The sequence below is a fragment of the Tursiops truncatus genome, chromosome 15, assembly GCF_011762595.2.
Source record: "Tursiops truncatus isolate mTurTru1 chromosome 15, mTurTru1.mat.Y, whole genome shotgun sequence".
NCBI lineage: Eukaryota > Metazoa > Chordata > Mammalia > Artiodactyla > Delphinidae > Tursiops > Tursiops truncatus.
The window spans coordinates 82138861-82164556 of record NC_047048.1 but is presented as its reverse complement, the minus strand read 5'-3'; the positions used below and the strand labels follow the sequence as shown (position 1 = coordinate 82164556).

The 25696-nt window shown below is 44.6% G+C and overlaps 1 protein-coding gene and 1 long non-coding RNA gene across 5 annotated transcripts in view; one reads left to right on the top strand and one right to left on the bottom strand.

Moving 5' to 3' along the window:
- Positions 1-25696, top strand: part of LOC117308331 (uncharacterized) — a 97015-nt gene that overhangs the window by 58312 nt on the left and 13007 nt on the right. Inside the window, exon 3 of the long non-coding RNA XR_004522307.2 lies at positions 2457-2578. This is a non-coding gene — a long non-coding RNA (uncharacterized lncRNA). The remainder of the gene's footprint in view (positions 1-2456; positions 2579-25696) is intronic.
- On the bottom strand, positions 6936-25365 carry LOC101326022 (guanine nucleotide-binding protein G(s) subunit alpha). Of its 4 annotated transcripts, none has more exons than XM_033841269.2 (13): positions 25212-25365; positions 21439-21511; positions 18439-18483; positions 14224-14278; positions 14018-14137; positions 12203-12300; positions 8958-9012; positions 8747-8820; positions 8551-8609; positions 8322-8442; positions 8027-8157; positions 7737-7804; positions 6936-7460 (listed from the first exon to the last, which is right to left on the bottom strand). In XM_033841269.2, exons 1-13 carry the CDS (start codon positions 25348-25350, stop codon positions 7314-7316), a joined length of 1185 nt encoding a protein of 394 aa, XP_033697160.1. In that variant the 5' UTR covers positions 25351-25365; the 3' UTR covers positions 6936-7313. The 4 variants fall into 4 exon arrangements, with proteins under 4 accessions (XP_033697160.1, XP_073649243.1, XP_033697161.1 ...); XM_073793142.1 differs by having other exon boundaries at positions 14224-14282; positions 18440-18483; XM_033841270.2 differs by lacking the exon at positions 18439-18483 and having other exon boundaries at positions 14224-14281.

Genomic DNA, 25696 nt, shown 5'->3' with positions numbered 1-25696 from the left:
TCTTTTTCTAGTTTTTTGAGATGTAAAGTTATATTGTTTATTTGAGGTCTTTCCTCTTTTTTAATGTAGGAGTTTATCACTGTAAACATCCCTCTTAGTGCTGCTTTTGCTGCATCCCATAAGTTTTGGCATGTTATAGTTTCAATTTTGTTTATCTCAAAATACTTTTTTAAAATAAATTTATTTATTTATTTTTGGCTGAGTTTGGGTCTTTGTTGCTGCGTGCGGGCTTTCTCTAGTTGCAGCAAGTGGGGGCTACTCTTCGTTGTGGTGTGCAGGTTTCTCATTGCGGTGGCTTCTCTTGTTGCGGAGCATGGACTCTAAGCATGTGGCTTCAGTAGTTGTGGCTCGTGGGCTCTAGAGCGCAGGCTCGGTAGTTGTGGCGCACAGGCTTAGTTGCTCCACAGCATGTGGGATCTTCCCGGACCAGGGCTTGAACCTGTGTCCCCTGCATTGGCAGGCGGATTCTTAACCACTGTGCCACCAGGGAAGCCCTCAAAATACTTTTAAAATTTCCTTTTTTAAAAATTTCCTCTGTGACCTAATAATCGTTCAAAAATGTGTTATTTACTTTCCACACGTTTGTGAATTTTCTCATTTTCTTAGTGTTTTGATTTCTAGTTTCATTCCATGTTAGATGGGAAAGATACTTGGAATGATTTTGATCTTCTTAAATTTGTTAAGATTTGTTTTGTGACCTAACACATGATTTATCCTAGAGAATATTTCATATGCATTTGAGGATAAGGTTTATTCAGTAGTATATATCTGTTAGGTCTTTGTGTCTATGTGGTCTATTGTGTTGTTCAAGTCAGCTGTTGGATAGAACATCCAGAAAGAAAATCAGTTATTAAAAGGCTATGGATTTTTGTATGTTGATCTTATAAACCTATTCTTTTCTAAATTCTCATTTTTTAGTAACTGTTTTTCTGTGAATTCTTTTTGGGGGGGACTTATGGTATTTAATTATATCATTTGCAATAAAGAATAGTTTTACTTCTTTCTTTCCGACTCTCAGACCTCTGATTGCTTTCTTTTGTCTAATTGAATTGGCTTATATTTTCGATAAAATGATAACTATAGTATGGCAATGTGAGGCATCCTTGTCTTTTTTGATTCTTGTTCCTGACATTGGTGGAAAAGCTTTTAGATATTCCTCATTAAGTAAAATGTTGTGTTCTGTAGAAAAATATATTTTATATATGTATCATACATATATAATTTATATATATAACATTTATATAATATATGCTACATAGACTTATATTAAGGGAGCATCCACTAATCACGATTTCATTGGATTTTAAAAAACATAAATGGGTGTTAAACTTGGCAAATCTTACTATGTTGCCAATATTGAACCAGGTTTGAATTCACAGAATAAATCTTACCTAGACGTGATGTTTCATTTTTTTAAACTAATATTGGATTCTACTTGCTTATATTTTAAGATTTTATGATTGATATTCATAAATGAGATTGGTCTGTAATTTTATTTTTGGATGCAATGTTTGGCATGTTTCAGAGTCAGTGTTATACTTCATAAAAATACTTTTGAAAGTTTCCTTTCATTATATGCTGGAATAATTTTAAGTAGTATTGGAATTATTTGACCTTTAAAGGTTTAGTAGAATTCTCCTATAGAATTACCTGGGTCTGGTGCCTTTTTCCTTTTCCTCATTATAAAAAAAAAATTTTTCCCTCCTCCCCTCCATCCTAAAATTTTTTTTCAGTATACATACTGAAAAAAAGAATCAAATCATAGGTGTACAGTTCAGCAGATTTTCTCAAATAGAGTATATTTGTTTAATCAGCATTTAGAGCAAGAAGCAGACCCTGGTGCCCCATAAGCCTCCTTCACGTTTCCTTCCACTCACTAGCTTCCCACAAGAGCCGGAAGCCCTTTTGTCATGGTGCTCTCTAGGCTCTGTATTTTTTCCCCCTATGTTAAGCGGTCTGCTTAGATTTTTTTGTCTCCAGTCAGTTTTGATAAACAGTATTTTTCTGGACAATTAACTATTTCATCTAGGCTTTCAAACTGATTTATATATAATTATGCAAATGAGTCCTTTATGATGTGAATGTTTTTACCTGTTATATTCCCTAATCCTTAAAAACTACAGGTTCTGGGTTGTATCTTTCTAAAGTTCCATCATGGTCCATGGGACAAAAAATTATAAATCTCTGTGTGTGTTTGTAATAGTGTTATCGCACGCATACTTTTCTGTCTTAGCTAGCTAGCTAGCTATGTATCTCGCTAGCTAGCTATTTATCTCGCTAGCGAGCTGTTTATCTCGCTAGCGAGCTATTTATCTCGCCATCTAACTATTTATCTTGCTATCCTGGTATCTGTGTATATTTCACATGGTAGAGAGAACAAAGGGCATCTACAAAGCATTTGCATTCCTGATGAGAGAATTGATTGGGCTGTCCTTTTCTTCTCCTTTCTGCCTTAGGCTAAGACATGGTACCATTTTGCAACAACAGGAGAGAAGCCAAGAGAACTGTGGAGGCATAGGCTCTGCCATTGCTGAGCTGCTGAGATAACACCAGGAAACACCTACCTCCAGAATTCTTGGTAAGTAAGAGGTATAAGCCTCTGTTTGTGCCGCTCCAAGTCAGGGTTCCATTATTTGCAGCTGAATACATTCCGAACTGATAGAGGAAGTAAGATTTTTAGGCGAAACCAGACAGTTTTAGTTGTTCATAGTATGTAAATGTTTGTATACAGAAAAATTATTGTAGAGACACCAAATTCGCCAACTCTAAGTTAGGAACTGGAGTAGCAATTTCACAAATTAAGTGCATATCGCATGGCCTTTTTAGTGTAACCATTGTTAAAAGCATGATTCGCATAAATTATTCACAATGTTTTAGATGTATTTTACCTTTTTCATTTTTGTACAATGGGATACAGATTGGTTACATCTTGTACAGATGATAGGGTATATCCTCCTAGGGTTTCAAAATGATTAAATGAGATAATCCATATAAAGGGCCTAGGACAGTGCCTGGCACATGGTAAAGTGCTCCATAAATGTTAATTATAATGTTTTAATAAGGAATATTGATTAAAGAATAGTGATGTTTGCTACTCATACTTAGATGACTAGCTCCTTGTCATCCTTTGCATTCCCATAAGAAAAGTCACCTCCTCTGAGAGGCCCTCCCTGGCTATTCTATCTCAAGTGGAATCCCTCCCCAAATAGCTCCCATTCCCCATCACCACCATCCTGTTTATTAGCCCAGAGACCTTTTCATCATTTGTAATTCTTTCAGTTATTTATTTGGTAAATGCATGTCTCCCCTGATAGAACTTACCCATGAGAGCAGAACTCCCAGTGGCTGGCATAGGTTCTGTACTCTCTATATATTTGTTGAGTAAAAAGATCACCAAAAATGTCCAAGAAACCATTATCATAAGAGAATACCATTTGACATAGAAAGGCTGTTCTGAGGTGGTCATTTCTTTGGGAATAATTTTGCCTACATTTAAATAAAAGTGAAGGTGGGTAAAATTTCTGCCCAATTCTAGACCCTCCTCAAACTAAATAAACCCTCAGGGGGCTTAGTGGTTTATTATTATTTTTTTTTTTAATCTCAAAAAGATCAGAGAATAGTTATTTTTAATATTTGGCCTCTACAGCTTTATAAAGTGGAGCACAAATTGTTACTTTTAGAAAAATATGTTGTTTTGCATTTGAGTAGGGATTAAGATTAAGTAAGATTCAGCTAACAATTAAAAAACTAATGGTTTATTGTCATCAAATATTTAGATGAAATTCTTCATGATGTTTTGGAATTCTGAAGATCCTAGAATTTAGATTTTAAAATAGTCCTATAAGAGTTACGGTTTGGTACCAAGTCAAAGGGAAAACGAAAATGAAATTGTTTTAGTAGAAGGGATAAATCCCAAGGAGGAGAAGCGACCCTGAAACACATCTGAGTGACTGGAGGTGGCCCCATGGCAAACCTCTGAACTGGGGGTAAGGCAGGAGTGTGTCCAGTGCCATTCTCTGAGGGATGAGGATGTCCCTCTCCCCTCCCCGACCTGCTCACGACCCCCCACCCCACCCCACCATCACCACTGGATATGGAATCAATGGAGACATGCAGGATTTCCCCTTGGGGTCATGGGTCCTGGGCTCCTGGCAGCTGGCATCCAGGAGAGAAGAGCAGCAGACCTTCTCTTTTTTCCTACATCTTTTAGAACTACAGGATATTGTAGTAGCCAATGGGCTTTGGCTACCTGAGTTTGAAGCCCATTTTCCCTGCTTAACTCTTGGGGCAAGTTACCTTGGCCTCTCTAGGCCTCGTAAAATGGCAGTAATAGCTGAACGGGTCTCATTGGGCAGTGATTTAATTGGCTCATAGTAGGTGGTGGGTAACCGTGACTTTTATTACCCTCTTTCTGGACGTCATCACAAAGTCTCTGCCAGTTTTGACCAGCAAGGGCTGGGGGTTCTGGGATATCGTTTTCTATGTATAAATGTTCTATAGCCTGAGAATTTGCTTCCTAATTGTGATGGCTATGTGGCTAGCACTATGACAATCTTACGTGAATTATTCAGAGAAGGCGCTAGAATTTCTGTGTGGGCGGGGCATACAGGCGGCCATATTGGAAGAGGGGCTTTGGGACTTTATTCGCCGCCAGCACTTTACCTGGATGGGTGTTTGTATGGTGGGCTGGTCTTGTACTTGTTGCCTAGGGTTTAGTTAATTGTGTTTATTTGGAGTACTTTGGACGATTATGGGAATTTGGGGACTGGTCTTCTGGCTATATTTGCATAGCAAGCACTCGTGTAGATTATATGTTAATTTGGGGGGGCGGTTTGAGGGTCATTTTGTAACGAAATCTACCTAGTAGGCCAACAATTTTTACGTGAATGAATGTTACATAGGAAGCTTTGGGAAGGTTTATGGACATGGGGTATTCGCTACTTTTTCTGCCCCCGTGGGGCATGCTTTGCTCACCTCTGGTATACTCTGCTTGAGGATTAATTGGCTGGGATTAATTTGACCTAGAAAATGGAACAGGAAGTAGGTTTTTGGCCTGAATTACAGAATCAACTTGATTAATGTCCCATTCGGCCAGTTTCAGAGGGTGCAATGATTGATGCTGGGGGCAAACTGGTCTCTCCCTCCCACCCCTCCAGGAAGCCACACCATGGGTGACCGTGAACTTAAGGGATGAGCCTGGGGGGGTGAAGGACTAGGGAGCCCAAGTGGACCTCAGGTCCAAGCCATAACCCACCAAGGATTCAGAGTTTGATGTGGGGCCCATGAGTGCTGGCGGCCACCCCCTCCCCCAACAGTGGTGGAATATTGTTTTATTTGTATTTCACTTCATTATGAGTGAGGTTGCATGGTTTCCCCAATGTTAATTAGTTATTTGTACCTTTTTAAAAAAGTAAAATTGCTTGTTCATGTACCTTGCCCATTTTTGCGAGAGGTGCTTGCTTATTAATTCTTCAGAGCTCTTTGCTTATTAGGGAAACTAACCCTTTGTTACAGATTTTTACCCAGTCTCCACCCCCCACCCCATTCATATTTGATATTAATTTTTGTATGGTCATCTCCCACCCCTTTATGTTTTTTTATAGCCTCAGGTCATGCTTAGAGATGCTTCTATAAACCAAGATTTTAATCATAAAAATTGCCATTTTTAAAGTAACTTTTTGTACTTAAACATATGTGTTTGACCCACGTTGAGTTCATTCGTGTATGGAACAAGGTAGGGATAATTAGTTATTTGTACCTTTTTAAAGAGTAAAATTGCTTGTTCATGTACCTTGCCCATTTTTGCGAGAGGTGCTTGCTTATTAATTCTTCAGAGCTCTTTGTGTATTAGGGAAATTAACCCTTTGTTACAGGTTTTTACCCAGTCTCCACTCCCACCCCCATTCATATTTGATTTTAATTTTCGTATGGTCCTCCCCCACCCCAGCGCCTTGTTTTTTAAATCTTAGGTCATGCTTAGAGAGGCCTTCTATAAACCAAGATTTTAATTGTAAAAATTGCCTTTTAAAAAAATTAATTATTATTACTATTTTTTTGCGGTACACGGGCCTCTCATTGTTGGGGCCCCTCCCGTTGTGGAGCACAGGCTCTGGACGCGCAGGCTCAGTGGCCACGGCTCATGGGCCTAGCCGCTCCGTGGCATGTGGGATCCTCCCGGACCGGGGCACGAACCCGCGTCCCCTGCATCGGCAGGCGGACTCTCAACCACTGCGCCACCAGGGAAGCCCTAAAAATGACCTTTTTAAAAGTAACTTGTATTTCAACATATGTGTTTGACCCACACTGAGTTCATTTGTGTATGGAATGAGGTAGGGATCGAGTTTTTTTCCCCAAGTCGCTATACCATTTCTTTCTCAACCCCCACCTCCCGCCTTTACTGAGATACAACTGACAAAATTTTAAGATATTTAAGGTGTAAAACGTGATGATTTAATATACATTGTACACCATTCCTTGAATAACTCTTTTCCCGATTGTAAACTGCATTCCTAAATTCCTCCCACCCAGCTGAGTCCCTGTCTTAATGCAGGACAGACAGCTGAAATTCAAACACCTCTTTGGGGAGACCAGATAAGCAGGCACACTGTGAGACAATACGTAAGGGTATAAGTCGATAGACTCTTTGGATAGGGCAGCAGTGATCAAAGCATAGAACTTTTTTGATGGGGCTTAGTGGTTTTCTATGGGGCATGGGTTCGAGAGGAGGACAAAGTGGGCATTTTGTATCGTCTGCAAATTGTTTTCAGAAACCCAAGGTTCGGTCAACAAAAACATAGAGTGGCGATATTTTATACCCACTTATAACCCTGGGGCCTTGTCACCTCACCACGGGGGGCTCCCAACTTTTGATGCAGTCAAAACCCTGGACAATGGGTGTCTGCTCGAAACCACAAATAATTCACGGGAGTCACATCCTTTGCTCACATTTAATTTTTATTTTGATTTTTTTAATGCTGCACAACACAATATTTATTTCATTTGTTTCATTTATGTCATTTATTCTTTTATTTCTTTATTTCTGTTTGCTGCTGTTATTTTACTTACTTAAAGAGAGAGGGAACGTTTGTGGCCTTTTTTTCTTTTATCTTTTTCTGTAGGCCGCCTTAAGCTTTCTAAATTTGGAATATTTAAGCAAGCTGAAGGGTAAAGGGGGTTTCGCAAAATCACTTGAGGGAAAGGAAAGGTTGCTTTGTTAATCATGCCCTATGGTGGGTGATCAACTGCGTGTACAATTACGTTTCACTTTTAATTAATTGTGCTTAAGGCCTTAATTAAATTTGGAAGTTCCCTTCTTAGAGCAGCTCATACTGACGGAGGTGCATGCGCTGGATGATGTCACGGCAGTCGTTGAATACACGGCGAATGTTCTCTGTGTCCACAGCGCAGGTGAAGTGAGGGTAGCAGTAGTGGCGCCCGTCTCCACTAGCAGTGCTGATTCTCTGTGGGCAAAGAAGGAAACTCGGTCAGTGCCGCCTCTCCAGTAAGTCCCCCTGTCGGCAGTGGGGTCACCTACCAAGGACTGCCCACCAGTCACTGACGTTATGTTAAAACAAACCCAAGTTGAGGGGCACAAAGGCTAAATTCATACTGACTATTGGTGAAATAACACTGAGGAACTGGATGGTTTGATCCCCAAATTTAGAAGTAAGGAAACTTACGCCCCTAAGGATAAGAGAACAAGCAGAGAGAGGGAACCAAAGACAGTCTCTACTCACCAGAAATTCATCTCGAATGAAGTACTTGGCCCGGGTCACGCGTGGGTCCTCTCCGGGCTCGGGAGTTGCTGCAAAGAATATAAATATTTTGTTACTTAAGTGATTAAAAAAATAAGGTTCTTTGGCTCCTCCCTACAGATCCCTTATAGTGTGGTGGTGGTTGAGGGAGCGGGGGGTTCCATTCTTAGAGAATGTTCATTTTAAAAATCCAGAACAGAAATTTTTAACATATGCAAGACACCCCGTAGGACCAAGGGGGCACTAATCAACTTGCAGAAGGCCACACATACCATCCTCAGGAGTCGTGTAGCGAGCAAATTCTGGAAAGTAGTCCTCAATCTTCGATTTTCCAGCAAGGACTTTCTCAGCGAGCAGATCTTGCTTGTTGAGGAACAGAATCACAGAGATGGTGCGCAGCCATCTGAGAGAGAGACACACAGGTTTAATGCTCAGGAAAAGAAAGGATTCTTTCTGCAAGGGGTTCGAGATGCTTGCCCAAGAACTCGCACAAGATTCTTTTCTACCAGCCACGCAAATACAGGGCCTTGAGATCAGTGGGGAGGAGACCGGGGGTCACGCCCAAACCTGTTGTTCCAGATGCTCTTGAAGAGGTTCAGCGCCTCCTGCAGGCGGTTGGTCTGGTTGTCCTCCCGGATGACCATGTTGTAGCTGCTGCTGGCAACCACGAAGATGATGGCAGTCACATCTTCGGCACAAGAAAGCAAAAGCAGTGCACGTTAGAAGAGAAAATGATCCTTGACGATGAAAAAACCAAAATGTCCTTAAAGAGCAGAGAAGCCCATGGCTTCCGTACCATTGAAGCACTGGATCCATTTGCGGCGTTCATCACGCTGGCCGCCCACGTCGAACATGCTGCAGGAGAGAAATGACACCTGGTCACTCCAAGGGCCAACACTGGTCCACCATTCTCCCTGCCAGAGGGAACGTCAAGAAATCTCTCTCTCTCTTTCTCTCTTTTTTTTTTTTTTTAAAGGGAGCCATTTACTTACTGGAAGTTGACTTTATCCACCTGGAACTTGGTCTCAAAGATTCCAGAAGTCAGGACGCGGCAGCGCAGCAGGTCCTAAAACAAAATCTTAGGTCAAGGGATTTCACCCAAACCAACCAAAACATTATTAATAAATGACAGTCTGGAGCAAAATTCTTGACTAGTTCGGAAAGAGGGCTCTGCGTCCTCTGCTTGTGAGACCGTGTGCATACCTGGTCGCTGGGCACATAGTCAGCCTGCTTGATGACGTCAATCTTGTCCAGGAAGCTGGGAGGGAAAGAAGAATGCACAGGGGTGAGCACACACTCACGCCACTTCGCCCACTATTCCTGCCTCTCTGCCAAGTCCAGCTAAATGGAAATGATCACCCCACAGTTACCTGGCATTAAGTCAATGCGGAGGTTGCTTGTGTTCATTATGAGTCCAAGCTTATGCCTTAGAAAAGGTTAGAGCAAACAGAATTTAAGATAAATGTACCTGGCTGACCAGTAGGTCTAGGAACCAGGAACTAGGGGTGGGCTCTCAGGACCCCTGGCCTACAGGTACAGCACAGGCCAGTGCAGAGCTCTGGTCTTGCTTTAATTTTAAAAGGCTGGTTCTGTGCATGTCAATTAGCTGAAGGCCCAAAATCAGGTCTGATTTTGTGCCATTTGATAGAGACTGAGTAAAATATTCAGATTTTCAAATTGTTTGCCTTTGACTAAAATGGCGAGTAGTTTGAAAACTGTACCCTTCCACGTCACAGTTTTTTTTTTTTAAATGAAAAAGATGGCATACTTTAAAGAAACAAGGATTCCCCCCGCCCCCCCTCCCCAGCGAGGGACTAATGAAAATAAGATTGAGTTACTCAGAAAGGGTATCCCTTCCTTCTACTTTTAAGAAGGGGCCCTTTTGGCCCTTACCACAGTGAACAGGAAACAGACACAAAGTTCCCTTCCGTTCCACTTGGTCCATGAAATAGGACAGTCCAGATATTAAACTTCGAGTTTTCAAAAAACCTCACGGCCATCCAGGTTAGGGGCCCTTATCTGGGCAGGGAGCAAGTACAGTGGAGGGGCGGGGGCGGTCTCAGGGGCCATCATTAGTGATGCAAAAGCTTTAGGGGGAAAAGCAGTGTTTTCTATCTCCCGCTCCACAGCCATAACTGTTCCCAAGGTAAAAAGTATCTTGCTTGTGTTGCCTGACTAGATACACTGTTAGGAAAAATAACTTCTAAAAGACTGGACTAATTTAATTACTGTGAAAAGTTAATATTAAAACCAGCTTTTTGGGGGGCAGGGGTCTGGATTGTTGTAAAGTGGGCTAATCAGGAAAAAATCACAAAGAGAGAAAAGTCTATTTAAAGAAATTCTATAAGGTTCCCCCCCCCCCCGCCCCTTCCTTTTTACCAGTTTAAAGTTAGTCTGGCTTAGAGGATATACCGACTTGCCCAATCAGTCTTACATTACAGCACCGGGCCAGAAATAGCTCCCCAGCCGCCCTGGCCTGCAGCACGTTGCCATGGCAACAGAACCACAGTTCTATAAATAGATCATCAGCACCAAATCTTGTGAGAGAGACATCTGGAGTAAGGCCAGCCAAACCCCAGCTCAACAAATAAAAATAGGCACCTTAAGGAACGGGCAAGGTACCAGGAGCTCAACTTTAACATAAAGGCCGTTAAACCAGAAACACGTTGGTCACTGCAAAGGCAGGGCTGCTGTAATCATCGGGCTGGGGAAGACATTTTCTAAGACTCAAGCCATGTTCCCTTTTTCCCTGGAGTTCCCTTGAAACTTTCCATAAATTGTGCAAATGTTGCCATTTTCAGATAAAGTTGCAGGAGTAACTGAATTTTGCCTTAAAAAAACAACTTTTAAATGGTGTGAGATTCAAAAAAAAAAAACAAAAAAAACTGGCTAACTGTTCATCAATGAAGTTGTTACACCCTCCCCACTTCCAGAGCGCTCAAAACTGGGACGGTTAAACCCTCCTAATCTTGTACCTGTACTTCTGACTTGGATCCAAAATACAAAAGGCAAACAATTCCAGGATTTCCATTTGTTTTGCGTTACTATAATTAGCACTTCCAGCTTTAAGCTCAAACTTTTGAGAAAATCAGGGGCTTTGTTGAAGAAGGGGTGGGGGTGGGAGGGTCACAGGGACCGGCCCAGATGGACTGTTTTTCTGCTCCTTGAAAAAATATACAGATCTGCTTGTATATTAAAAAAAAAAAAAAAAAAAATCACAAAATAGCTACAGGTGTGACAACTGAAAAGAATCAAATGCATTTTCGATGGGAAAGCAGGGCCAGGGAAAGATAAACTGATAGGTTTCACAGCCCCTAACATCAGCTTGTGTGATGTGTCTCTAACAGGATTCTGGGGAGCTTGCTTTGCGTTTGCTGTTTGAGCGCTGTCACCTCTTCCTCCCTCCCGTTTATTCGAGTGGTTTTCACAATAAGGTCCTCCGGCGTGGGGCTCCTACGTCATGCGATTTTAGCTTGTTCTGAGCCAGCCGGGGTACCTTGGTCCTGGTTACTTAATATTTTCGATAGCAAAACTGTTTGTGAGTTTCAGTTACTTACATGAGAGAGGCTAAAACATCACAAATCTCTCTTGCCCTTCCCCCGGTCATAAAAGACAATCCAACTTGAGAAAATGATAACTGAGCCCACTTAGTACATTTGTGCAACGTCAGCAAACAAACGACACGTTTAAAATATTTTTGATGGCTCTGAACCTCACGTATTTGCTATGTTATGTACAGGATAAGGAGGGTCATAAACTATTTAAAAGGCAACTTTCCAGCTGTGTTATCACATCCACTGGAAGGCAGCCCATGAAAGGACAGAGCAAGGACCCCATGGGGGGAGCATCCTTGAATTAAGGCCCAGTGTGAATGAATAAATAAGGATAGGAAGTGGAATTCAACACAGTCCCCAACTCTAGATGAACCAGAAACATGGCACTCTGGCAGCTACTGTAGTCACCTACCTGATAGCAGAAATAGCAAAGCAACTTATCAGTCACCCAGGAGGAGGAGGCATATTTTTGTCCTCACTGTTCCTCTTTGTCAGGTTTTTACATTACAGCAATAAAATAGAATATTTCTACCTGATGCAAAGTGTGAGAGCTGCCCTATCTCCCTGAACGCTTGGAGGTCAATTCAATTAATTACTTCAAGCTCATTAATTATGAATGTCACTTTATTGCAGGTAATTATCATTTTGCTCTAACAGGCATTAATTGTTTGTATAAAAATAGTGTCACCGCACTAAAAAGTGCAATTAAGGGCTTTATAAAACAAATGAATCAGACTAGAACTTTCTAACCGCAGGTGGGAATAACTGGCTGGCTTCTATGAAAAGAACTCATTTACAAGTAACTTGAAAAGTGGGAGTCGAGGTTTGTAAGGTTCTCTCCGTGCGCCCGTGTGTGCCCATCTCACACGCGGATGTGGAGACGGGGTTACTCACTACTGGGCGCAGTCGATGAGCTGGTACTCGTTGGAGCGCTCGTAGCAGGCACGCACCCCCTCGTCCTCCCACAGAGCCTTGGCGTGCTCGTAGAATTCCTGAAAGTGAACACGAGAGGGAAGGTTTAGACGCGGGAGCTGCTCCAAGTCAATGAGACCGGAGTTCACTCTGCCACCAACCCTGGGCGTGATTATTCCCAATTTCGGGGCGAACGAAGGAATGGGCGTTCATAAAGACTTTCAGTGTGCTAAACGTATTCAGAAATTGAATCCAGCTGTCCTCTTATTGCGAATTACTGTTCTTGGGTAGTTTTCAGCCTATATTTTTTGGAGTGGGGGGCGGGGCCAGAGTAGACTACTGAATAAGTTTGTTCACCCAACGGCTCATCTAGGAGAACTAAAAACTCATTAGGAGGCGCCGCCAATGTATGATTCCATGTCGTGGAAACAAGACGTTTTCATTTGTGAAGATGTGGTGGGATCGAAATTTTCCTTCCAGGAAAATTTGAATTTTAGAAAAAAAATATTATGGTTGGGACTTGCTGGCAAATCCGACCTTGTCCATCAATGCCTGTCGATCAAACGAGCAAGTGACCTCGGCGTGGTTTTAAACTGCAGCAGGTCATGATTCACATTTCATTTGAACAGAATAACATTTTTAATTGTATCGGGGCAATTCGTCCCTTACAAGGAAAGAGGAGGTTCTTCTGCAATGTGAATGCAGCAAGAAAAGGGTCAAAAGTAGGCAGGAACGTGAAGTTCAGCTAACAGAAGACCCTCTTAAGAGGTCACCGTCCTGGTGTATTTTTAACGGGCTGCCTTTTTTCTCCTATTAGAAACACAGAATCACGTCTCATGAAAGAGTCTGTGTCTGGCATTATGTGTGCTGTGTTTACTGCTCGACTTCTTTTCCATTTAAAAGAATTTACCTAGCCGTACTTACTAATACTGCTTCCTTGCTAGGAGAAGTTTGCAGCCAAACCCATTTAAAATACACAAACACAAATTCCCACGAAAGCCTGACAAAAGGCAACAATAAGTCATTGTTTTTGCTGTAGACAAGTCTTTTCCTTCTGGGCCTTATAAACTTGCCCATCTTTCCATCTTGTTTCCTGTTCCCCTCTTATAAACTATTCTTCCCCCACAAAGGGGTCAAAACATATATGCTCGGGCCACAGGCAATCTTGTGTTCCCTAAAAATAGTTCTTTATGGAGCAGACAAATCTTTGTAAGCAGTGTCCACGCCAGCCAGGGTGCATAGAGGACAGTGCCTGGGTTATGATTTATTTAGGTGAAGGTCTTTTCTTTCCTTTTTCTGAATAATGAGAAAAGACTTCATTTGCCCCAAGACAAGGACTGACTTTAGAAAAACCTTAATAAAGGTTAAATGGCAAATTGTTTCAAATGAGAAGACCTTCCGTTTGTAAAACTCAGAGCTGGCTCCTCATTTCTGCATTCCTTGTATCTTAGGGTATCTTCGATTAGCCAGACAATTAGCATTTGTGTGTCATACGTAACAGTTTGTCACAAGATGTGTATAAGGGAATAATTAAGGCTGCCACTCAGGACTTTTTCTCATAAAGATTTACAATCTAATACAGCGAGAGCTGTAGTACTGAACTGTGATGTTTACTTGTGGGGACGGGCGAGCCAAGACTCACGAGGGGCGACAGAAAGTCGCTCATCCATCTTGACCAAAGCTCTAACGATGATTTTTCCTATCAATATCACAGAAATGGGTTTTGCTGGCAGCGTGCCTGTGCGGGGGACAGCCCAGGGTGTGTGTGGGGTGGGAAGGGGCACGGGCTTAGCTTACGGGAGGGAAGTCAAAGTCTGGCACGTTCATCACGCTCAGAATGTAGTCCACTCTGAACTGGTTCTCGGGGTTGGCCAGCTCCACAGGGGGCACCAGGTTGCTCATGGCGGCCACGATGGTCTGAAAATAACGGAGCAAAGCGGTCAGGGGAACAGCGCTGTCTGACAGGGAGACTAAAAGAATGACAAAAAGGACCAGGCACGTACTTCAATGGCCTCTTTCAGGTTGTTTTTGATGTCCTGCACTTTGGTTGCCTTCTCACTACAGTGGGATTGAAAAGGAAAAAAAAAATCATATTGCATCACGCTGACTCACAGTGTCGCTTCAATCACGATTTTCCAACTAAAATAGTATTCTGTTCTTGAAGGAGTGGTGGGTTTAGATTGGTGCAGAGGTTGGAGAATAAAGGTGGTTTCAAATGATAACCTCCCAGACTGTGTCCTGAGGACACGCCCAATTGGGGCAGATTACCAAGTCGGCATCTAGATAAGGATCAAGGCTACTGTACCAGAAGTGGGGGCTGGCTCCTCACTATTCAGGGGTCCTTCCATTTTCTTGAGGCCCACACCGCACACCAGCACTTCCGAAAAGGTTCCTACTGGCCCTTGCTAGCATCCCTGCTTTGGGGGTGGGGTTGGGAGGGGGAAAAGTTCAAGGTGTGCCTTGGGGCTTCCCCAGTCACTGGATTAGCACACGGACAACCAGTGGATGAAATGCAGGTGGTGGTGTTAATTACAGATTTGAGGGCTTTGGGGCCCTATTTATTTTTGTTTATTTCAATAGTCACTGCAGCCAGCAGCAGTGGATGACATTCCTAGTTGATGATGTTAATATAGATCGATCCCTCGATGTGAATAAGGTAAAATAACATTCTGCCCCCGGAAGGCTTTATGATCTGGGGTTTATTGGGGGGAGGGGAGGGAGGCGGTGTGGCTCTTGTCCCTCCGTTAAGTAGAGGTTAGCGTTTGTTGCTTATTAACTTGGGCGCCTGGGACGGCCTGTGTGTAGATGTGGAACCATCTACGTTCAGGGTCCCTGGGACCACAGATAAAGGCCACGCCCTTTGGCTCTGTGGTCCCCTGACGTTGTTTGTCCCCCTGTGTCTTTCAGACACTGTCCTTCATCACAGGCACAGCCAGGGAACATTCTCGGATTTGTGTTTTTAGGGGTTAAGGACCTCTTGCTCAGGGTGTAAATCTTGCCACTCTACTGCCCAGGCGACACCTCTTGGTTTGGGGGGTGGGATGGGGTACTGAACCCACAGCCATGACACACCTACTGCGTATTGGGCCCTGGGACGTGACGTGACCGTCACGAGGACCTAAGGTGCTGTCCTCACAGAGGAGGGAACTGAGGCTGAGGGAGGGAGGGTCTGAGTGACAGAGGCAGGACGACAGAGGGGGAGACAGAGTTTACGTTCTTCTTGCCGGGATTTTTAAAGAAATGTCTTTTAAAGAGAGTTCCAATTTTTGACGTATTCACGGGGTTAATTGCCCAAGAGTCGTGGGATGGAGGTAGAAATTAAACACGTAGCCCCTCAAGGCACAACACGACAGGACATTAATGCGGAGGACAAGCAGGGGGGGGGGGGGGGCGGGGGGCGGGTAACAGCAAAGTGCAGCCCACGGGGGAGGTCAGCATGTGACGTGGGGAGGCGGCTCTCGGGTCGGGGGACCACGGCGGTGGGGGATGGGGGATGTCACGTGCTCTCCTGCAAGAGCCCCGCCCCTCGAGAACCTGGCCTTTCCTTGCATATTCGTTTGAGGGGTGGGCCCTCGTTTTCTGAATGATCTCATCGCATTTCATCCCTACCCCAGGGGCAAACTAGCCTTTGAGACCCCGCCCCTCTCACACCGGAATCAGGAGCTGGTTTAGAGGTGCTGTGCTCATCAGGGGCTGAGGGTGTGGGGTGACAGATGGTACCAGGAACCCCCTCATGGTCGGGAGAACTCCAGGCACGGATATGAAAGCTGTGCTGCCAACCAGGAGAGTGGGATCCGTGCCCCAAGCCCCCAGACTCTTAACGCAACGACCCTAGGCTTAAAGGGCGAGTGTCCCGACCCCTCTCTGGGGGGCTATTCTGCTTCGTACGTTTCTGAAAATTACTAATCGTGTCCAGACTTGGTGCTACAGTCTGAATCAGGTATTTAAGACGTTGGAGTTTTAAAAGGACACGTGTTTGTCCCTAACGTTCACCCAGGAATTCAAAGTCAAAACCCCATAGGACAAATCCATTCCCATTCATTAGATACAAGCTCCACTTTCATGGTACTGAGAGCCTTTAACCTGTTTTTATGGTCCCACCAGAGTTAAAATTAGATATGTCCGGGTATTTAATACCCAGATGAACAAAGAGCAAGAGCAAAGTTATTTCCAGAAACCTGATTCTTTCATTCAGTTTGATATTTTGGTCTAAGTAGTAGTATGATAATTGGAAAACTTCCAGTCTTAAATACGGATATTCTGAGAACGTGTTCAGTATTCATCTACGTATGTGAATAGGTGTGGGAGTATATCAAGTATAAAACAGCTAAAATAGAAATCTAAAATCTAATTCGGGCGTGTAATACTAAAACATAAAAATTCCTCCATTGAAGCAGTTACTCTGTAGATGGAGCTATGATTCTGGGGGCTGGCAGGTTTATCATAATTTTTACTATCGCTTAATGAACTTAATGTTGATTGTGACATTCGGAGAAAATTCCTCAGATGTCTCTAAGCTACTTAACAAAGCCAAATTGTATATCAATTGCTAGAATTCTGATGGACTGAAAAATGGGGGCTGGAAGTACTTATAGGATATTGTAGCTTCTCCCCCTCCCCCCCACGTATAAAGCAGATCAGGGCTGCTTTCTATGCTAGGTTTGAATTCTAAGAGCTGCCCACCCCGCTCCCCCCTTCAGCTAAGTATTAGGGGAAGGCTATGTCGTACTAAGTTCTATACCATTTTTATCTTTATGCCTTTCTTTTTTCCCTTTGGTGGGAAAAGACAGAAGACAGACGCAAGATACAGGGATTGCTGAGACATGCAGATAATTTTTATTTATCACATATGTTAATACTTATTTCTACTTGTAGAACAGAGTCACAGATAGACGAGCAGGCTGTTAGTAGGTATTAGAAGGGTTCAGGGGTCTAGCATAGCATCTAGTACACAGTAGGTGGCTCAGTAAAGATGTGTCGTAGCTCTCAAATGCCAACTTCTGGTACAGTAAACTGTCAATCACTTTTTATGTAGATGCCTTGGATAGTTGATACACTACATTTTTGTCAATTAGGGATTCTTTTTTTTTTTTTTTGGTTTTTTTTTTTTTTTTTGTTATCTTTAGAGGTTAGGTGGTAGGGCCCCCTCCCCCCTCCCCAACAGAATAGTATTCTTATTAGAAGTTCCTAAGACGGGCAATTCCAGCATGCAAAGTGTGATAGGACATAGCCGGGAAGATGAGACACTGAAGCCATCATCTAGGGGTAATGTTGTCTAAAAAAAACAGATGAACAAACATGTGTCAGTTACTTGGTCCCGACCCCCCCGTATCCTTTGCCCCTCCCCTCCCAGGCCACAGAAGCTATTTCTTTCAGATGCCCTAGACTAGGTCAGTCGGCTCTGCAAGTTCTCAGGAGAAATAGCTGCTCCCCCACTGCAAGCTGAATAAGCAAAGCAGTGCTCAGAGGGTTACCTGGCATGCGTGTGTGTGCGTGTGCGCGCGCGCACGGGCGTGATGGGCAGTGTGGATGCAGGAAGTGAAGAAAAAAAATAATTTGATAATGAATGGAAAAAGATGGAGGCCATCATTAATTTCCTGTCCACTAGCTAGCATAAAGTGCCTTGGGTTAAAATAAAGTTGACAATTTTAAAAAGATCAGAGGCTTTTCGAGATCATTCTCAACAATGACCTCCCCTCCTCCTCGGCATTCTGTTTTCCCAAAATTAAGGACAGTGGCACCACGTTATTTTAATAGAGGTAAAAAAAAAAATCCCCCCCCCGGGGGTCTGAAATTTTACAATCAGACCAACCACTGGGTAGATGGAATTTAGTAGTTTTAAAAACAAGTAGCCAGTTTTAAAAGCAAGTAGCCAATTCAGATGGTGAGCTGGGGGGTTGGGGGGAGGATAGAAACCATATGGAAAAACATCAATTGTAGAGAAACCCTAAACTGATCGTCTAAAGTTGAAATCTATAGCCTCCCCCCAGCTGGATCTAATTATACTTTAAGGTTGGCCAAAAAAAATTGTTTTGCACTTCACTTGCTCTGAAATGTTGAGAAATGATGCTGTTTGCAGACATACACCAAGATGGCTGATGGCCCTTAAATGATTTTGGTTTTCTTCCCGGGTCTCCGTGTCCTCAGTTTCCCAGTATGACCCTCGTGTGTGTCAAATGTGCGTGTGAAGAAGTTTCTCTGGTTTTGAATGTGCCTACCCATCGCTGTTGCTCCTTGCGGCCTGCGGGTCCTCTTCGCCGCCCCTTTTAAAGAGAGATTGAAAGCTCACCTAATCTGCAAGGCACCGCAATTTCACAAAAACCCCACACAGCCTCTCTACATTCCTAAACAAATGGCCACCATCCTCCCGTTAATTCTTAGGTCGCCTTTCTGGCTAAATTGGAATGTCTACTGAGACTGCAGGCCGTAGAGGGAAGAATTCCACACCTTCGCTGCAGTATTAGCAGAGTCCTCTGGGGACTCCCGTCGGGTACAGAAGAGACGGATAATTATTTTCTTGTGCTTTCACTAAAGGTACGTGCATCAGGGAGCTAAAGCAGTGATTTATCTCACAATTCTTTGGAGAATACAGCAGCGCAAACGGCCCCTGATTGTCCCAGACCTCAATCTTCACCATGTTGCATCTGAACACAGACATGGGTGCTTTTGGCCCATGATTTCCTGGTGCCAATATTAATTTCCTCCCTTTTTGTAGTCGGGAAACTACCTATGTTATTTCTATATAATTGCTCCCCATAAACTGTCATCAATTAAAAGTGTGCCTGGACCATAAGGCAACGAAAAATAAAAAGAATAAAACCCACCCACTACCACCAACCCTCCCCACCCCCCAAAACCCAATCTTCACGAATGGTAGGAAATCCTCCTCGAAGGTGGGACGGGCAAGATGGCTTAAGCTGTCTACGTGGGTTTGTACTTGATTAGCTTATTAGCTCAACCAGTGTTAACGGCACTTTTTTTTTTTTTAATGTAAGATAGAGAGTTAGCGTTGAGTTAGGAAAATCCGCATTTGACCTCTGTATTTCTGAAGGTCAGATTAATGACATGTTACTCTGCAGATGTACTTGGCACAGCAGTCTGCGGACAGTTAAGGCAAATGTAATAGCTCAGCCCAGCCCTGACAAAGCGCACATTTATGGAGGAAGGAGGGAGAGACCCTGCACCACACAGAACACCCTTTCGTGGACGGATGTCCCCACTTCACAGGGAATTCCTAGTGGAGAAGGAAACCGCTTTTGTTGCAATACCACAGCGAGGAAAAAGAAAAAAGGAGGCTCAGTTGGACAAGATAAAAATAAGGTTTCTAAACTCACGTAAAGAATTCCCCTGTATGTCACTTTCACGGGCTAAATTTAACGTCCTCGGAGATTACCTATGGCTTCCTCTACAAAGCAGGCAAACTGGGAATGTCGCTTCCTCTTTTGAAAAAATAGAAAAGAGAAGTTCTGGTTTAAATGCCTCGTCTGCATTACAAACGGGCTCACTTAGGGAGGAGAATCCTTTCCCTAAAAAAAAATTTTAGGGCAATCTGCAGAGTAATAAAAAAACTTTAAGTGAATTATGTCAAGGATGTCCTATCTTCTATTGGACTCGAGCTAAGGTAAACAGTGGCTGCTGCATCCTTTTAAAAAATTCGAGCCATGTCCAGTTTTAATCAAAATATTTATCTAGAGGGTACATGGTCAAATTATTTTTGCTTAACTAGCCTCATGAAGAAGCTCTCCCCAGCAAGTTGCAGGGGGGAAAATTATGCAAGATTTTTCTTTAGATTACAAAATCATAGCAAGGAGCCTATTTCAGGTTTTTTGTTTTAATTGACGGATGGCAACTCTGGTGGCAAGGCTTTAGAAATTAAGAATTTCAGAACTGGTTTGTGACAAGTCAACTGACTAACAGCATGTATGTGCGTATCGGTAACTCATCAGAAGCCATTCATAAAATTAATAGTCCATCCCTCTGAATTTTAAAGCTTAAAGCATCCTAAACTAAAATGTCCATTTGTATGGGTGATGTCATCCTTTTCTCCACCCCCCCTTATTTGGTCTAAGAAATTCTAGAATTTTCCATAAAGAGCCTGTTTTCCATAAACTGCCTTCAGCTCAGCTCTTTTACCTCTGAAAGGTGATAAAATTCATCTTTGTCATGTCCCCGCCCCCCCCGCCCCGCCCTTAGTAGGCGACAGTAACTTTTTTTTTAACTGGTTTGTTCTGGGTGCACAACTTAATTAAACTATGCCCCTTTGACTCAATCTTCCCTTTTGAAACCAAGGGGGAAGGCAACTTTCAACTGAATCCAGGTTTAAGAAAGGGAATAGGATTGCTAACCAACTACTAACTGCAGACTAGTGGCTTCAGGTGTTTGTTTGTAATCTAGTGAGGTTAACTGCTCTCACCCCCGTGAAAACAGAGGCTGGGTCTGGGGAGACTTGTGCCCCTTATTTGCATCCTTCCTGGCAAGTAGAACGCCATGCCCGTCTTTCACATCCCTGATATAGGCACTCTCTCGTTTCATCTTTATTCTCACTGCGGTATTGTCACATTGTCCTATAGCAAAATGCCCTGAAGGACTTTTCAAAGGCAAAAGTACCTCTTGGTCTGGCCGGAAGTGCCCAACTCCCAGCCTTTCCATCATTTAAACGTCTCCTTTTTCTTTTCTTTAGGCAAGACCATCGATTTTTAAAAAGGGAAACAATGATCTACCCATGATAATTCCAAAGGGGGTGAGGGGTGGGGAATGAGGAATTATGAACAAGGGCTGACTCTTCCAACTTAGTTCTATGTGAGACTATTATTGAAACCATGTTTCCCTAGTAGTTTACAACATCCTGCACTGGTGCATTGCGCTGAAATGTGCCTGGGGGCGGGGGGCGTCTCTGCAGTGGTCAGCGTCACCAGGCAAAAGGGTGGCCACGGCCAGAGTCAGCTATGTCTGAGACCCACTGCACCAAAATCTGCCGCAGACCCGTCACAGGGCCAACACTGGGGCTTTATTATTATTACTGTCTCGTTGCTGCACCAAAGAGTAAAAGGAGGGAGAGGAGAACAACCCCTAAAGAGCTCTTCCCTGGATTTTCTAACATGTAGGCTGAAAAAATTCAAGCGGACGTTGCCCAGCCCCCAAAAGCTACCTGAACTTCCTAAAGGTTAGCATCCAATGTGCTACTCTGCCTGTGCCCTTGCCACAGATTTGACACTTACTCTCCATTAAACCCATTAACATGCAGGATCCTCATTTGCTTCACGATGGTGCTTTTACCAGATTCTCCAGCACCTAGAAAATGAAAGTAAGTCTCAGGTTAAGAGGGAGGCATTTTACACATTTTGGGCAGGGAGGAGAGAGAAGGAGGACTGCCGTTTTCTCCATAGAAGCAACACACAAAAAACAAACAAGAGACTTGCAATTTTCCTTGACATTTCGACGCAGAGAAAATGAAATAAACATCCAACTTTGTGTGTACCTGCAGTATTCCACCGTCAGAACAACAAACAAGAATGAAAGGTTTTGGTTTGTTTAGGTGTTTTGTTTTCTTCTTTTTATTTTTCCTTTTGGTTGCCTTAAGATTTGTGGGGTGGGCAAAGGGGCAAAGAAAGAATGACGCAATTCTGTCATGGGGGGGGTCAAGAAAATTGCTGTTAAAGCCATGAAACTGGATGTTTGAACTATGAGCGTTCACTGGTAAAAATGTACACATTAATGTATACGGCCACATAGTTCACTGCTCGTCAGATGTTTCATGGTTAAAATACCCCAGTATTCACAAAACAATGCCCCGGCCCTGCAGGCGCCCCCAGATCAGGTACTGACGCAGCGACTGCCTCTTCAACATTTTCTCAAGGCTGCTGCCTTCTCTGCAGGGTTCTCGCCCCCCGGGCTACTTAAAAATCAACCCCTAAGCCCCATACTATTACATTTTATCCACTTCTCCACACCCCTCCCCCTTTTCCTGCTAACTTTGTTTTTCTAAAGATAAACTCTGGATACAACAACCATGGTGGGGGGGACACCATTGATTTGCTGTCACCTTCTCGAAAAACATTTAAGTATTAAATACAGGGCTTGAGAACTACCCTATTAGCATGTTAAAAGGGCAGGACTTTAATCAGAAGGGAAAATATTCCTGGGAACCACTGAATTTTCAAAGATTCCAAGCCCTTCCCAACGAACAGAGCTTAGAAGGGGCACATGCCCCCATTTTAAACCACCTTTCATTTGTAAAAACATATATTTTATGGAAAAAACACAGTTCCACCAAGCTAGAAGGAGGATTGCTGGTTTCTCATTTTCTGTTTTTGCAAATGGATACTCTCTCCAACAGCTAACCCTGAGGGGACAATTTCTGTCCTCCTCAAGCACAAACCTGTTTGGTTTTTTAGTCCTCTTTTTCACTTTTAATTTTATTAATTGTTTTGTTTTACTGCCCAGAGAGCAAAGCATTCCTCCTTCTCTTGCCTTTTCACAAGGCTGTAATCAATATCTGTAAAAAGTTAAAATCAGTTTCCACAGAAACATTGATTTCAAAGCAAACATTCTATCTTAATGAGCCTAACTCTCATAAATTAAAATATTAAAGGTACGATTAAGAGATTCCATGAAGAGAATACATAGTCTTAATCAGAATCTCCAACACTCTCGTGTTAAAGTGTGTATCACCTCTCTTTAGGGCACAAACAGGTCCGTGCCTCAGTTTCGACATTTAGGAAATTGGAGAATCGGACTGAAAAATTACTGCCAGATCTTTTGTGATACTGTAATTCACTCAGATTTCATATCATTAAATTAAAAAAGAGGATTCTGGGCATCACTACTTTTCCTCTTTTGCGTGGGGGGGCATCATTTGGTGAGAATCACGATTTAAAGATGCAAAATGTGTGGCACTGCCTTGGGCTGCAGACCCCCACATGCCAGAGCCTTCAATAAATTATGGCAATAGGGCTAAGACACCTGGGAAAGGTTAGGCCAGTGATGCCAGGTGTGTTCAGAGCAACAGTCTCAAGTGAAGACTTTGTGATGTCCGTGCAAGGCTGTTAGAAATTTAAGGTACCATTAACATCACACTTGTTTTAAATTAGTATTCAGATAGCAGGAGTGTTCCTAGGAAAGATTCTAGCCTTTTCTAGGCTTATACTTTGAAATCAAATTACATGGCACATTAATATTCACATAGCATAGTTCCACCTTTGTAAGTTTTTGACGACACCTCAACATACGTACCATTTAATTACTGTAATTGCAAATGCATAAACACACACCAAAGGGACTTATTTTCACTTAATAATTTTCTCCTTTACATAAATCTGGACCCAGGAGAACAAAGACGTGACCCATCCAAAAAAAAAAAAGCAAAGCAGACGCCACCACAAAGAAAAAACAGCCCTTTACATTTTATTCTTCATAATCAAGCTGTTCTGTTGATATGTGACCATGAACTAGGTCTTAACCTAGCAAATTCACAAATTAACTCAGATAGCCAAATTACTAAGGAAGTGGAAAACTTCCATACTAATTAATGCTTGTGTAATTCTTCTGGTTATTTCAACAATTTCTTTTATGCTTTTGTTTGATTTATTTTCCCAAAGCAGCACCTTTAAGACAAAAGGGGAAAAGGCCATCTCCTTAGAGTTCACACACACCCCCACCCATGTTTTTTTTTTTTTTTGGCCAAAGAGGAAAAACCGCAATCAAAAGAGAAAACCCCAAACCAAACAACCAAATGTCACTTGACAAACAACTAACGTAGTCTCATCTCCTTCCACCTGGAAAAAAAGTCTTTTCCTTAAAGCATTCTCAATCCCCCTCCCACCTTGAAAAGGACAAAAAAAACCACGCCATTTCCAGACCAAGAAGCCATTTACAGACAAATGTCATTTTCCAGTTCTGATCTGTGCATGTCTTTTTTTTTTTTTTCTTTCCATTTTTTTCACAAAGCACTCTCAATGTGGCCGACTAACAGGAAAGTGTGTGTGTGTGTGTTAATGGTTTGGGGGGGCGGCAGCTGCTACAGTTAATTCTCTTCTTTGCTTTTCAAAGAGCCTGCATATCTGGAAGGGGAAAAAAGGTCATACTGTAAAATGACGTGTCATTTGGCTTCACTGGGCACTTAGAGTACTAACTCCATTTTTTTTTTTTTTCGGCCTTATTTTATTCGATTCTCCTTCTCTTCCTTCCACGGCCCGGCCCGGCCCGGGACACGTCTGCTCCGCGCACACAGTGTGTCCTGCCCGCAACGCACCAAGTCGCGCCCAGCGGCCGCCGCGCTCCCTCCTCCGCCCGCCCCCCCACTCCGGCGCCACGACTCGCCCGCGCCCCCTCCCCCTCGCTGCACCACCTTTACCACTCCGAGCCCTTCCGAGGGGCTGATGTCACCCGCCCCCACTCTCCTCAGCCACTTCTCCCGCCGAACCTCTCCCCTCGACGAGGCCCCCTCCGCCACCGCGGCGCCCCCCCCCCCCCCCGCGTCACCCCCTTCTCCGCCGGCCCCTCTCGCTTTCTCCCCTTCCCTCTCCCAACAAATCACACACCCAACGGAGGCGGGTCCCCCTCCCTCGGCCCGCCACCCCATTTCCTGTCCCCGAAACCCTCTTTTTGTCGCAGTCTCCCGAGCCCTGTGGGACTCCCCCTCCCCCTCCCCAACACGCACCCGAACCCCTGGCGTCGTGTAGGCCTCGCGGAAAAAGAGAGAAAGAAGAGCGAGGGGGAGGGCGAGAGAGAGACAGAGAGCGAGCGGCCAGGGGAGGGGGACCCGCGCCCGCGTCGCCACGGCCCCCGGACCCATTTTGGGCCCCCGCCCGGCCGAATGGCGCCCCGGGGTCCCCCTTCCGGCCTCGCCCCCGAGAGACTGAGCCCGCGGGCGGGCGGCGGGCTCGGGAGCGCGCGCCCGGGGCGGGGGGCGGGCTCGGCGCGCGCGGCCTGCGGGGCGCCCCGAGGGGCCCCCGGGCCGGGCCGGGGCCGGCGCCCCCCGCCCCGCCCTTACCCAGCAGCAGCAGGCGGTGCGTGGCCCGGTAGACCTGCTTGTCCTTCTGCAGCTGCTTCTCGATCTTTTTGTTGGCCTCGCGCTGCGCCTTCTCCTCGTTGCGCTGGTCCTCGGTCTTACTGTTTCCGAGGCAGCCCATGGCGGCGGCGGCGGCGGGGCGCGGGGCGCGGCCGGGCTGCGGCGGCGGCGGCGGCGGGGCCGGGCGCGGGCGGCCTCACGCGGGCGGAGAGGGCCGGGGCAGCCGGGCGGGCGGGCCGGGCGCGGGCTCGGCTCCTCGGGGAGGAGCGCGCGGGGCGGACTGCGGACCGCGCGGGGAGGGTGGTGTCGGTCTGACCGAGCCGAGCGCGCGGCTCCCGGCCCCTCGAGCCGAAGCCGAGGGGTCTGATGGCCGCCGCGGACCGAGGCGGACCAGAGCAGGAGCTGCGGGAGCTGCTGCCGCCGCTGCCGCCGCCGCCGCTCTTATTGCCTCGGCCGGGGCCCCGCCG

Bases quoted from the DNA above. Each gene is read 5' to 3' on its own strand.
- LOC101326022 (XM_073793142.1), bottom strand. From the start codon at position 25,350: ATGGGCTGCCTCGGAAACAGTAAGACCGAGGACCAGCGCAACGAGGAG. The intron at 12,301-14,017 runs GTAAGCTAAGCC...GTTCACTTTCAG, and splicing joins CAGACTTTGACTTCCCTCCC to GAATTCTACGAGCACGCCAA. The intron at 8,443-8,550 runs GTACGGAAGCCA...CTTGTGCCGAAG, and splicing joins ATGGATCCAGTGCTTCAATG to ATGTGACTGCCATCATCTTC.